At 47.0% G+C, this 12,818-nt stretch overlaps 1 protein-coding gene across 1 annotated transcript in view; it reads right to left on the reverse strand.

Annotated features, from left to right (window-relative positions):
* LOC131260046 (uncharacterized) overlaps positions 1-12,818 on the reverse strand; it is an 81,832-nt gene that overhangs the window by 24,175 nt on the left and 44,839 nt on the right. Inside the window, exons 12-13 of the mRNA XM_058261699.1 lie at positions 7,805-7,958; positions 7,589-7,708 (exon numbers count right to left, since the gene is read on the reverse strand). Of these exons, the coding sequence (XP_058117682.1) occupies positions 7,589-7,708; positions 7,805-7,958 (274 nt within the window). The remainder of the gene's footprint in view (positions 1-7,588; positions 7,709-7,804; positions 7,959-12,818) is intronic.

A 12,818-nucleotide genomic window follows, 5' to 3' on the forward strand; every position in this document is an offset into this window, starting at 1 on the left:
GTCTTCGGCCGTCTCGGAAAAGGGGGTTCAGTTTAATTATTTATGTTAATTAAATCACTCTCTTCCTCTGCTGCCGTCGGTGTTGGGTAGCCAACAACCTTGACTTTCCGACACCGTTCTGGGGATAGTTTCGAGAGCGCGTCTTCACCAATTTAACCTGCATAATTTCGATGGCCTTTAAAGTGGATCTAAAGTGGGAGGCGCTTTTTTGGCGATGAGCTGGAAGCTGAAAAAAGTTGCAATAAACGTGTCCTTTTTTCTCCTTCGACCAAATAATGGGTTGACACGGATGTTTTAGGAATAATGGAATGTAGGAGTTTGTCCAATATTTTCTAGTCAAATAATTTTCTTCTATTTTTATTGCAAAAGGTGTTCGAGAAAGGGTTGGAATGTTTCCGTTTTCCCTTCAGCCATCCAAAGGAAACGAGCGTGCCGTCATGTGTTGTTGGGTGAGAAAAAGAAAAACTCGTCACCCGGATTGGTGTCATCACCCGCATTCTACCACCTTCGACTAGCTCATCAAAACACAACGGACCAGAGAGAGGCGGAGTGTGCTCCGCACATACGACGCTGGAGGAACAAGACGTGAAGTAGGCAGGAGGGAAAACAAAAACATACCAGCCAACAAACAAATACACCTTTACCGTTACCAATCGCTCGCAAACGATGGAGGTGCATGGTGCTCCAAGAGCAAGCCGTACAACTGACCACCACCGAAAGCACTCGGTTCCCTTCTTGATGGTGGACTCTCGCCGTCATCATCATCATCGTCATCATTCTTATAAATACCGGACCGTCCCCGCCGGCGTCCCTTGCGCTCCCAACGCAACATTCTCCTCGCGGCCGTTCGCTTATGCACAATTTTATATGCTGCCATTCTGTCCCATTTCTCTGGCTCCATGTGGTAACACATCCACATGCATCGCACATTCTGGGCCCGATTGGCTCTGCTCCACATTGCGGTTTTGTCTTCCAAAGCCGGGTGTTGTCCCGGGGTAGAGTGTGGGATGATGCAGTGCGCTTCTAATCAGCAGCTCGTCAACGACACACGTTCCACAGCTTAGCCAAAGGAGCGGAAGCGAATGCTTGCCGGGGTAAGCTCTACTGTTTGCTTCCCCTTTCTCCATGCACACTCTTCACTAGTGTTGGCCGGTGGATTTTGAAATGGGACATTTTTCAACTGGATTATAGCATGTTATGTGCACCCCGTGAGTTCTTGGGAAACAGTAATCGTTACCGAGCACAGGTAGTTCCGTAAATAGTTTGTCAATTAAAATGGAAGTTCGGTACGGTTCAGCGGGCCGGATACGTCCCCGAAACCTTTTCTATTTAACATCCCGGTTCATTTTTCGATTTTGTAAATTAAAAATACCATATGCCTTCAGCCACATGCCTCTATTTACACCCACATGCATATGGGGGATAGTGCAGGCGTAATGAACAACATATGTGTTAAAATGGGAAAACCGAAGGCTTTCACGTTGCCTTTGCAAAACCTGCCTTTCACCCAAACGCGTTCCATGGCGTTACTTGATGGTAAAACGACAATTGCTATGTGTAGGTGGATCTAACACAGTTGGTTGGAGAAAGCAATGAATTTGAGACTTTTTGTACTCATCTCATCAGTTTTCCAACCATCCTCTTCCCTATTGTTTCCACTTTTTCTCCGCCACACAACTGGTTGGGAAAATCAATGATCTCTATCCATGCGGAGGATGCTTTTGCACTTGTAGGAGGTTCACTTTTGCAGAAGGTTGGTATGCTTTTAGGAGTAAGAAAAAGTTGTTACAGAAAACTACTAATAACTTTTTAAATTAAAATACTTAAATACCCTTAGGAGGATATTAACCTAAAGGACACGCGAACACATTGCCATAGTTTTTTGGGAGTACAATCTTGGAATTTAAAATAAGAATTTTAATGAAATAAATATTTCACAAAATCCTCATCTGATGGTTAGATACTAAAACTGACAATGGTTAGCTTAGATCTGTGTGGTAGTGAGATCCCGAGCATTACCCCAATTCCACCACCTGGACCGACACCTTTGCGCCTTTTCCGCCGCCTGCACCTGCCCATCCACCCATTGGGTTTGATGGAGGGAACTTCATTAAAAGTGCCATTTTATGTGCGCGGCGCGTGTGTCTCCTTTCGTTCCAGTTTTGTTCGCGAGAAATCATCCTGGCGTCACCGGACAGCAGCTATACCTTCCTTCCGAGCCGAGGACACCGCTGTCGTCATCCTCGGGCGGTTGAAGGTAACGGTGATCGCTGCCGGAAGAACGGGAGGGCAGGAAAAAAAGGAGCAAAACCATTTTTTCCACCTCCATTATAGGGCGCTTTTCCCTCCCATTTATTTGTTTTTGCTCTTTCCTCCGCAGCTGAAAAATAGCGCCCGCCTCCACCAACACACTTTGTTGACATTTGTGTTGTCCTTTCGGATGTCTTGCCTTTCCCTCCAATGGAAGAATCACACCACAAACACCACTCTACAATTCCTCCTTGACGCCTCATTTATCATCGACGCGAGTTTCGACACACGGTAAAGAGGGCGCCGTGTTGGTTCCTGCCCACTAGTAGACTGGCGATTAGGTGGTGGTGATTGGACGCGGTTCCGACCAATTCCTTTGGTGCAATTTCCGTTCGTTAGGCAATCGATCTGTGCACGACAGTTTGGCAGGGAAATGATTTTCGCCATTCGATTACTAAACACCGTGTACTAAAAACACGCACGGATTGGTATCGTATAAATGTGCCTTCACAGAAGGATGTAAACATAAACTGCCCTGGATGGAGGCGCCCCGCTTTTGGAAGGAAAATTTGGTGATAATTGGCTTCCTTTTGGGGGGGGGGATGGGAAAACCCTGAACCGACATAAAACGGGGTTTCCGCTTTTGTGTTTGTGGAAATCGGTTATGTTGGCGAATCATATCGTAAGGGAAAGGTTATAACGGCCCCATCCGAAATGCCGTGTTCGAAAGTAGACAACCGAAAAGCAGAAGGAGTTGCTCACGAACGATCAGCTCCTTTGGGGCATAAACACACACACGCACAACCGACACACCTTAAGAATGTGGTTTGAAACAAACACATTTTTCAAAACCGCAGTTCTCAGTTTTTCTCGGAAAATGTCGCTGTAGGCAAAGAAGTGCACCCACACCACTCACTCTGACCGGCCATCTGTGGAGTTGCAAGCCGATGATGTTGGCATTTGGGCCGGGGGGGGTTGGTTTTATTTTTCTTCTCCACTGTAAAACCGTACTGTTTACATTACGCCAAACGAGGATGCAAACGGAACGGAAAAACAAAATCAATCCACCAAAAAACAACACGACGAGCTTCTTCAAATCTTCGAACAAAATGGCACCACGGTTTCAATGCGTTTTTCTACTCGATTTTTCCAACCTCTCCGCGGCGGTTCATATGGTTCTACTTCCAAAAACCGGTCGGTACGTTACACTAGGGGCACGACGGACCATTACGCGTGTACACTCCCCCCCGCCTCCACGGCTTCCTCCACCGGACAGATGGGAATATTGCGGGAACCCGCGCACACCAACGATACACAAACACATCGAAGGATCAAGGGGAAGGGTGGTAAAAAAAACAACACAAAATGGTTTATGGAGTAGGTGGTGTTGAATTTCTCAAGGTTATTAGTGACCATCTGGTGGACGGGCGGGGGGGGGGGGGGGTGTGCTGTGGGAGAAGAAGGGCTTGGACTACGGCACTGTGTGATCGCGCGCGCAAGTAGAAATTGTTTGCCTCCACCATCACACACCTTCCCTCAAGGACCACCACTGTTTCTTTAGCACGAGCCCCTCGGGTTTGCGCCAAGGGAAGGGAACGTAGTTTTAGGAAAGTTTTTCAGCGAATTCTTCACTTTTGAGAGTGTGAAGTAAATCACCATCATGTGAATACGGATGTGTTTTTGAACTAATTTTACGCAGAGGGAGTTTTCTCTAGGCAAATTCGGCGATCACCAAGGAACCTCTAGAGAAAGCCACTTGGAAAATGTCAAAACAAAATTACATTTATCATTTGCTAAAACACTTCTCTTCACTCACAGACAAGGCGAGCTCGGACCACCGGTGGAGAACGATGCCGATTTCACACGCGCCAGCCGCACGGAACGTCGACGCATTCCGACTGTTCCGGGGCTCGAGGGCGGCCTGTTTGAACGCGCGCGCGTGCACAGGGAACTAGGACTAGAGTGGACGAATTCCCTCGATCCGGTTGAAAGACGGCAACTGGCACCGCCCGCACGAGCGCACAAACTCGGTCCCGAACCACAAGAGAACACAAAACTCCACGGGACACCCGACCGGGACTAGTGTAGTGTGCAGTGTGGCGTGTGTCTGCGGCCCGACTGGTCCCGGCCCGTGGTTGCTCTACGGTCGCGAACTACTACTACCACCAACACTAAGAGCATCATCGTCGGGCGTTTGCTGCTATCGATGATGATACTAGTATGTAGTACATCCCGAAGAAGCGCTACTACCACCACCACTGTACCGGCCCGCGGAACCGTCCATATTCCATATTCCAGCTGGAAGAAAGGCGAGGAGGAAAGCAACAGCCCCGACTCCGCTCGGAAGAAGACGCACGTGGTTTATGGAAACCACCAACCCACCCGCCGTTTCTCGCCGACCCACCAGCGCACACATTGTTTCCGTCTCTATATCTTGTTTGTGAGCTGGGGAGAATGGAAAATAGGAATGGGATGAATTTTCACATATATCGGCCAATCTTGCCACCACCACTCGAAGGTACGCCCCGACGGTCGTTTGCCAATCGTTCGCCATTCTGCTTACCCTCGCGAGAGGCAACCGGGCGGACGACAAGACCACGACGTTTGTGTCACACTCGGACACTAATAACAACTGTCAGCAGCGAGCATCGAGGATATCGGACTCAATTACCCTCCCACCCTCGCCCGTTTTTACAACAACCGAGGAAAAAATACGATAATGCATTTCCATCCAGGTGTGGACGGTGATCCCGACCGCCGGTAGGGACACACCTAGCAGCGCGCGAGGCCACCAACGGGCAGCAGTAGCTGGGAAATGGGATGCACTTATTCACAGCGGTAGGAAAATTCCATTCTTTCACTTCGAATTTGCAACGCGGAAGTGTACCGCCAAGTGGCGCCCCGAGTGGCGGTGAGAAATGCTGACGCGCCACACGGTACGTTGCGTCGTGGGCGGGTAGCCATTTTTCTCATCATCACCACCACCATCACCACCACCATCACCACCACCATCTAAAGGTTTCCTTAAGGAACCTGCCGTCCGCCTGCCGGGGGAAAGTAACTGATACTTTCCAGATCTTATCGATTCACTACGTTCGAGGTGAACTGGATACCTGCGCCCCTGGCCGCCCCGGGGAAATGTTTTGCAAACATACGGGTCGGGTTTTCTAAAACGGAACCGACATTATGGCATCAATGTAATTTGTGCAGCCAACGTAGGAAGTGTCGCAAATGGATGATGTTTATTATGGAAATGGTTCCTCTTCGAATCAATAGTAAATTACTTCTATTAAAACCTGCAACAAGTAATTAGTTCAAAATATAGTTGTAGTATGAAACGTATTACAAAGAGACCTTGTTGGGATTAAAAAGTAACAGTCTGGAAGGTATGATAATTTTTTGTATGAGTTAATCTAGCTCAACAGCATTCAAATTATTTAAAAAAATTAAAACTTTAATGTTTATGGGCCGTTTGGAAAATATGTTATCCAAAATTGTTTGTATCATTTAATAGTTCCAACTAGTGATGTGCTTACTAAGTAAAAATGAGTGAGTAGAACCTTACTATTGACTTGGTTGACTTAAATCCTTACGGACCACTCGTTTTAGATACGGTTCCCAAATAGCGATTTAAATCCCTAGAGCGCACAAAAGAGCTACTAGTCGCCACAGAGACATCCCAACTAGGAATTCAAATCTTAATCAGGTATTCGAGTCTCAAATAGGGATTTCATTACAATAGGAGTTAGTAAACTAGAGAGAAAGTGTTTTAATGATGTGTATATCCACTTATTCGGCACGCATTTTCCGTTCATATTTATTATTTTAAGCTGGTTAAGATTCAAATTCCTGATTGGGATTCCAATCCTTGTCTCTCTGGCAACTAAAAATTCATTCTTAACACAAAGACAAAATTACAAAAAATACAAAGACTTTAGTTACTAAAAGATTCGAAGCTTCGTGATTATTATTCAGTCTGATTGATTTTTTTCAAAAGGGTTGTTATTTTCATTCCTGGTTATTTTCAGCCTAAGTGCGGTTCAAAACATAGGCAAATGTCTTGCTTTTGGCCGTATGATGGACGCATTTCTTCCATTTATGTGCACTCTCATTCGTTATATTATTCCTTGCGGCGGTGTAACGCCAATGAAAAAGGACAACATTTCCACCAACGTTTCCGACGTCGCAGCAGTGAAACACAGTGGGAAAACATAGAGCACGACGACCAGGAGGCAACCATTTTACCGCCGGTAAGGATGATGATGATGTTGTTTGCGTAGTACGCTTTTCTAACCGGAATGAGATGGCCCTCCGCCCACCGTTTGCGTTTTCTCTGTCTTTTTCCCCCCAAAACCTACGAACTTCCTAGAAGCAGGTCAACGACAACGAACGCAAACAGACATCATCATCGTCGACATCGGGACGCAAACGGGGCCGCGCGCGATGGTGCGTTCTATTTTCGGCTTACGTCAGCTGTTTATCTTTGCCGATTGCTTTACGATTCGGGGTTGTCTGGGTGGGGTACGAAGAGCGAAAGGAAAGCCCCATGCGTGGCCAGGTGGTCCGTTCATTAATCGATCGTAGTCAATCGTGGACGGTCCTCGGTGCTTCTTGTTTTCCACTCTCTCTCTAATCCTTCGACCGACGTGGCACACGCAATGACGTCGCGCTGTGTGGTCGGTATTCATATTTACACACACGCACGCACGCACGAACACACACTACATTGAAACGGCAAAATCGCAAAACGGGGAAATGATGGGAAGCTACGTGAAATATTAATCGCGGCAAAGGGTCACTCTCGCTTTGTCGAAAGCATTCCAGGACATTCCATTCCTATCGCATCTTTCCACGGTTTTTCGTCTGATGGTGATGGTAGCCGCATTGCTGTGTTACGCTATCATTGGCGCACTGTTTATGTGCTACACGCGTCAACACATTTCCCAAGAAGGGTGCGAGAGCGCAAGAGGAAGGTGCTGTGTGCATCCACGGATGGCGTGTTGATGCTTTGAATGAAAGTTATGGTATTCTACTGCCAGTAACTCGCTCACCAAAGGAAAGGAAAATATATTCCAACCCGCGACGAATGAATTCTCAGTTAACCGCTGCCAACGTTTTTTTTTTATGTGAGTAATCTTTTTCTAAATAAAACCACGGAGCATGCATCGATCAAATCGGCGGCAGTTTGTGTTCTCCCGTTAGTTTGAAATATTTCACTATATAAATAAGGTCCAACTTATCCTAGGATTCACACAGCGACTTAACGAATTTGTCTGAAAACTATCGGTAAAAAAACGGGAAAGATAGGAACAAGGGGAAAACCCATCCATCTACTTACGCCATTTTCGACAGACTCGGATCGGACGTTTTCCGTCGCGTGGTGCGAGTTTTCTTTTGCGATCGTTCCTTGTACGACTCCGATCGGTTGACCGATACGGGTGCAGATTTGGATTTGATGCTGGATGGAGAAAGAAAAACAAATGCAATGGACACATGGGTGGGTGAAAAAGGGGCCTTCGTGATGGACTGTCGTTTCTGGGAATATCACACTTACCTCTCGCGGAACTGATCGTCGACCGTATGCTTGTAGGCGTCGGACGTCGAGCTGTTGAGATGGTCGGAAGTTCCGCTAGTGTTAGCTAGGAGTCCACTCGAATCCTGCCGACGGTCCGACGGTTGGCGCGCCAGCGATATGTTAGGCCCACGCTCTGCAATGTGACGAAATTGTATTAATTAAGTTTACAAAGAAGCAACTTCTCCGGAAGCTAAACAATTACAATAAGACAACTAACAGTATCAGAATTTGTCAAGTTGAACCTTACACGAGTGTGGAACTAACAACATTCGACGAAAATAATTGTCAACAGCTCGCTCGTTGACATTCTTAGGCTTCACCGAGCTGACGATGGGAACAAGATCTTGAAAAGATCCTCGAATCTCGAGAGTCTACCGGTTTCTGCCGGGGAACATTGATGCCGAAAAAGCCAGTCTTTTGACCAGAGAACTGACATCATCGACACCATGTCCCCCCCTGTAAGTCACCGAGTGCATATAACATCGAGTAGGTCAACAAGTGGTTGCCTAACGGCCAGACGACGCAGCGGCAGCAGTGTCACCTATGCAAATTTCAATATTTTCCCCAACCGGTTACCCGAAACACTTCTTCGTCGTTTCACATTCGACGTCCATGGCCCTGAACGACGATCGCAGCCTGTTTTATGCTGAGCAAGATTCTATGTTGTTTTCTTTTGCCTTCTATTTGTATTACTCTTTCAAATCCTTAACCGCCGCGACAAATCGCGTGGAGGTCAATTTTGAATAAGTGTTTAACCGTTGCCGGAAGATGAAGGAGCATGAAACTTCGTTGAAACCCCTTGGTTATGCCGCTGGTTATTTCCGGGGAAGAGGGCAAAGGGCAGTTCTGTCTGTTGTGGTATTTTTAGCAAAAGCGGAAAACAAACCCCTGGAAGATTCACTGCGATATGCCGGAAACACGAGGCCCTTATGGGGAAGTTCTTCCACAACATAACAGGAAACGAATTTGTCATACGCATCCTGAAGTTCAAAGGAATGACAACGTCGGTTAAACTTAAACCAGCCCTACGCATCGTACGCATCGCTAAAACCCACCTAATAACCCTTCCAATTCATCGCGCCCACTGGTGAACCGATGAGCGATGTGTATTTTTAGCTCAAATCCGACCCTTTTTTATCAACTCTTCACAAAAACCGTCGTCGCGAAGCACTCGACAAGATGTATATTTACCATTTCCGGTGGTGTCACATGTGCCAAGCACTTTGTCATCATCTCCGGTTACGCCTTTATCGCGATCTCGCGGTTCTTTCCCGCCACCATCTCCAGCAGCATCACCACCACCACCTTCATCGTCATCTTCCCAAGACGGTGTTTTGGTGAAACTTTCCGTCGCACCCAGCGAGGGACGCTTTGACTGATGTTGCTGCTGTTGCTGCTGCTGTTGCTGCTGATTCTGTAGGTTTTTGCGCGACTTTGACTTCTGCAGCTTGTACTTCTTGTGGTGTCCCGGCGCCAGGTTGCCGCTGCTCAGATGTAGCAGATGTGAGCGGGAATTGTTTATCTGCATGTGTATTGTTTACGTGCGCGCGTCGCCCGTCGAGTGGGAGTAGTGTGGGTTGGGTTCAAAATTAGGACCAGATGTTGTCGAACGGGGTACCGGGCGATAAGCCAGGCAGAAACAAAAAGGAAGGGAAAAGAGAGAACAAAATGGATTGTGAAGTTTCACACGACATACGGTCATATCATCGACACATTCTGCGTTCAACCATCACCACGATATGGCATCGAGCCTCTTGTGCCACACGTGGTGACAGAGGAACAGGCAACAAAAATCCACACCAGGGAGACGATCCTTACAGATTTGCTCGGTGTCAACGGATAAGGCCCGGAGGCTGGTGTTCCATCGCCATCCGTGTGATCGACCAATTTCGCCAGGATTTTACCCGGCGACGCCGTGGACTGCTTGTGGTGGTTCAGCTTGTTCCGGATGAGCGTGTTGATGTTGAGGTTCGTGTTCGACCGGGAGCTCTTGATCGTGGCGGATCCCGTCGTCGTGCGCGTGTCCGTGATCGGCATCGTGACGGCTTTCTTCGCCCCATCGAGCCGGCTTTTGGAAGTACTCTTCTTGTACGTGCGCGGCGGTGGCCGCAGTATCATCAACCCATGCGTTACCGGACCACTGGAGGTTGGTGACGATGGTGCCGCCCCATTGGCACTCTGTGAATGCTTCTCCTTGCCATCGCCTTTCTTCACACTCCCCGAAGCCACAGCCGCATCCGGTGCGCCATTTTCCGGTGTGTCTGCCGGCTTCTTGCTGGCCGCTGTCGGATCTTCCGGGGCACTTTTCGTCTTGCGCCGGATGCGCTTCTTCAGCGTCGACACACTGAATCGATCATCTGGAAAGCTGCCCGTGCGAAACCACATCATGGCGAGTCCGAGTAGCCTTGCTTCCCGATCGACGGACGGATGATGGATGGATGAAGGACGATTCTCTTTCGCTGGGGCATATACGTAATTCGGCACGCCAACAAACACAAACGGACACTGGCTCCCTAAAGAATACACACTTTCTACCAAAGAAAACACACTTTCACACTGCTTGACCACAACGGTTCGTGCAATCTACCCTAGAGACGTGGCCTTGTCTCGAACGTCTTTAGCAGCGTTGTTGTTGTGGTAACTCGCTTCTCGCCAGTTGATCTTCTATAGATGGTCCCTGTCGAATCACTCGCACTCTCTACCTCGCCACAAAGCGGCACACTAGAAGAACCCGTAAACGGTCGTTTAGAATGTTTGTTCCAAAGACTGTGTGTATATGTGCGGTCGCGCGCGGTTCACGTTCACCTATTTTTCCACCGAAAGAGGAAAGAAAAACCACTCGTAAGGTAAACCCAAATGGAGCACACACATTGGATCCCTCTGCACCGGGCTCCGGTCGGGCTAAAACTGCGTCGAGTTGCACGTCGGGCGAAGAAACGGTTAAAACGCACACCCCTGCGCCAAAAACGACCCCACGTCCATCAACGTCCACGATGGGAGCAGGAAAAACTATCGCGGCCCGGAGAGAGGATATATGGGGATGCCAAAAGATTTCCGACCCGCTGTTCGCAGCTCGGCGCCGGTAACTTTCTGCGAAAGGAAGGGGGACATATGGCCGCCGTTTGTCGTCGTCGTCGTCGTCGACGTAGCTTTACTTTATGCCCTTTTTTCTAAATAAAATTTAAATATGCCTACACTGGTAATGGTGGTGGTGTTTCTTGGCCGGCGCTCTACCGTGTGGAAGAAGAACGTCGTCCGAATGATGACGGTCGTCTTGCGTCGCCTGTTTCTTTTGGTTTTGGTTAATGGAAGAACAGAAGTTTTAAAAATAAACCGTCAAACCATCCTCACTCATTCCTACCGCTTGGGTGCGGCGGGCGTCAACCTAGCCTTCGCCTTCGGCAAAGCAAAATAATATTCCCCTTGTGTGCGGGCTGGCACACGGTGGTCAAGCGCCGACCCAACGGAAAAAGGAATGCGTGTATAACAGGCGTGTAATATTTGCCAAAAACAGTAGGTACATTTCAGTGCTGGAGGAACGAAGCAAGAAGATGGAAGGTGACACGGACCAACATCGGTCATCATCGTCGTGTTCCTCCTCAGGTTTCTTTTTCAATGAATTATTCATGCACCAAAACCGTGCTTGACGGTGTTATGAATTCTGACGATTTTGAGGTATTAGAAAGGTGACGAGTATGACATTGCGGACATTCAATGGAAATACCTAAGCCAGGTTGCTCTATAGATCGTTTTTGGAAATAAAATTGATGAAACTTGTATAAGCGATTGGTAAAAAAATTTGGAAACGATTGAACAACTTTGACCAATATCTTCAATCTATGCTATGAAGAAAATCTTTAACAGGTTAAAAAAGGCCTATGATTTTTTATCGGCATTATAATTTTACGAACTTGTATTGGATGTTTGCAATGTGATTGAAGTTATATATTCGTTTTCTTATGTTTTGCAGGAATCTAAGGATTATTTTTCTATAAAATTTACTTTGGAAATTTTAAGATTTTTTCATTTTGAAGTAACTGAAGGAGTTACTGAACTACTTTCATGTCCATAGAGGAACAACCTTAAATTTTTGCTTGTTTTTTTTATTGGGCATATTTCATTTTTAAGTAAATTGTATGATATCAAAATTCGTATATCTTATCGATTAATGTACGTAAAATTTTTATCTCGTCAGTCAGCACCTAATGGATGTCAGGAGGGATAATAAACTTTCAATTACAACTGTAGAATCTTTTTCCCTCCTAAGAGGAACATTTTCACGTCCTCCTCAATTAGAGAGCTAGCAATTGATGAAGCAATTAAGATAGGAAGGTCGTAAGGGTCAGTTAATATGTTCACATTTTAATGTTCCTTCCCATTCCTGCTCTTGTAGTGTGCAGTTAATTTACATTCATTTTTTTGCGAATCAACTAATGTGTACGGTTTCTGCAGCACATGTTCGCTTTGTCCACCACCATGGGAAGGGTTCGAAGATAAACGAAGGCGTTACACATTTCTGCCTCACAAAGCAACAAACTAAAAACAAACGCACGCGCACGATCAAGACACACTAACAAGCCATCGCCATCCTCGCACACGCTAATCCATAAACCACAATTAATCATTTAGCAACGATCGTATTCTGGGCGACGTTAAAGCGGCCTCGTCAGTTTTTCCTTGTGACGCTGCCAAAACACACCAACCACCCACCCACCCACCCGGTCGAGGGGGGTAAATGCACTGAAATAGTCCAGAAAACATTGCACACATTGTAGCCGCATTTTCATTTCGGTCTCCGAATGCATGCTGGCCTCGAATGATTTACGCGTAGAAGACGTTCGATCAGCTGGATGGTTTAATTTACCCCATCGGGATTCAGATACACATGTAACTTGCGTGGGTGGCCCAATTTATGTCACGATGAGCTGGACCAGTATACATTGTCGGAAAAGGAAGCTCGCACTGCCTTGCGTGTTGCATTGATGCAAAAGAA

This window comes from Anopheles coustani, chromosome 3, assembly GCF_943734705.1.
Source record: "Anopheles coustani chromosome 3, idAnoCousDA_361_x.2, whole genome shotgun sequence".
NCBI lineage: Eukaryota > Metazoa > Arthropoda > Insecta > Diptera > Culicidae > Anopheles > Anopheles coustani.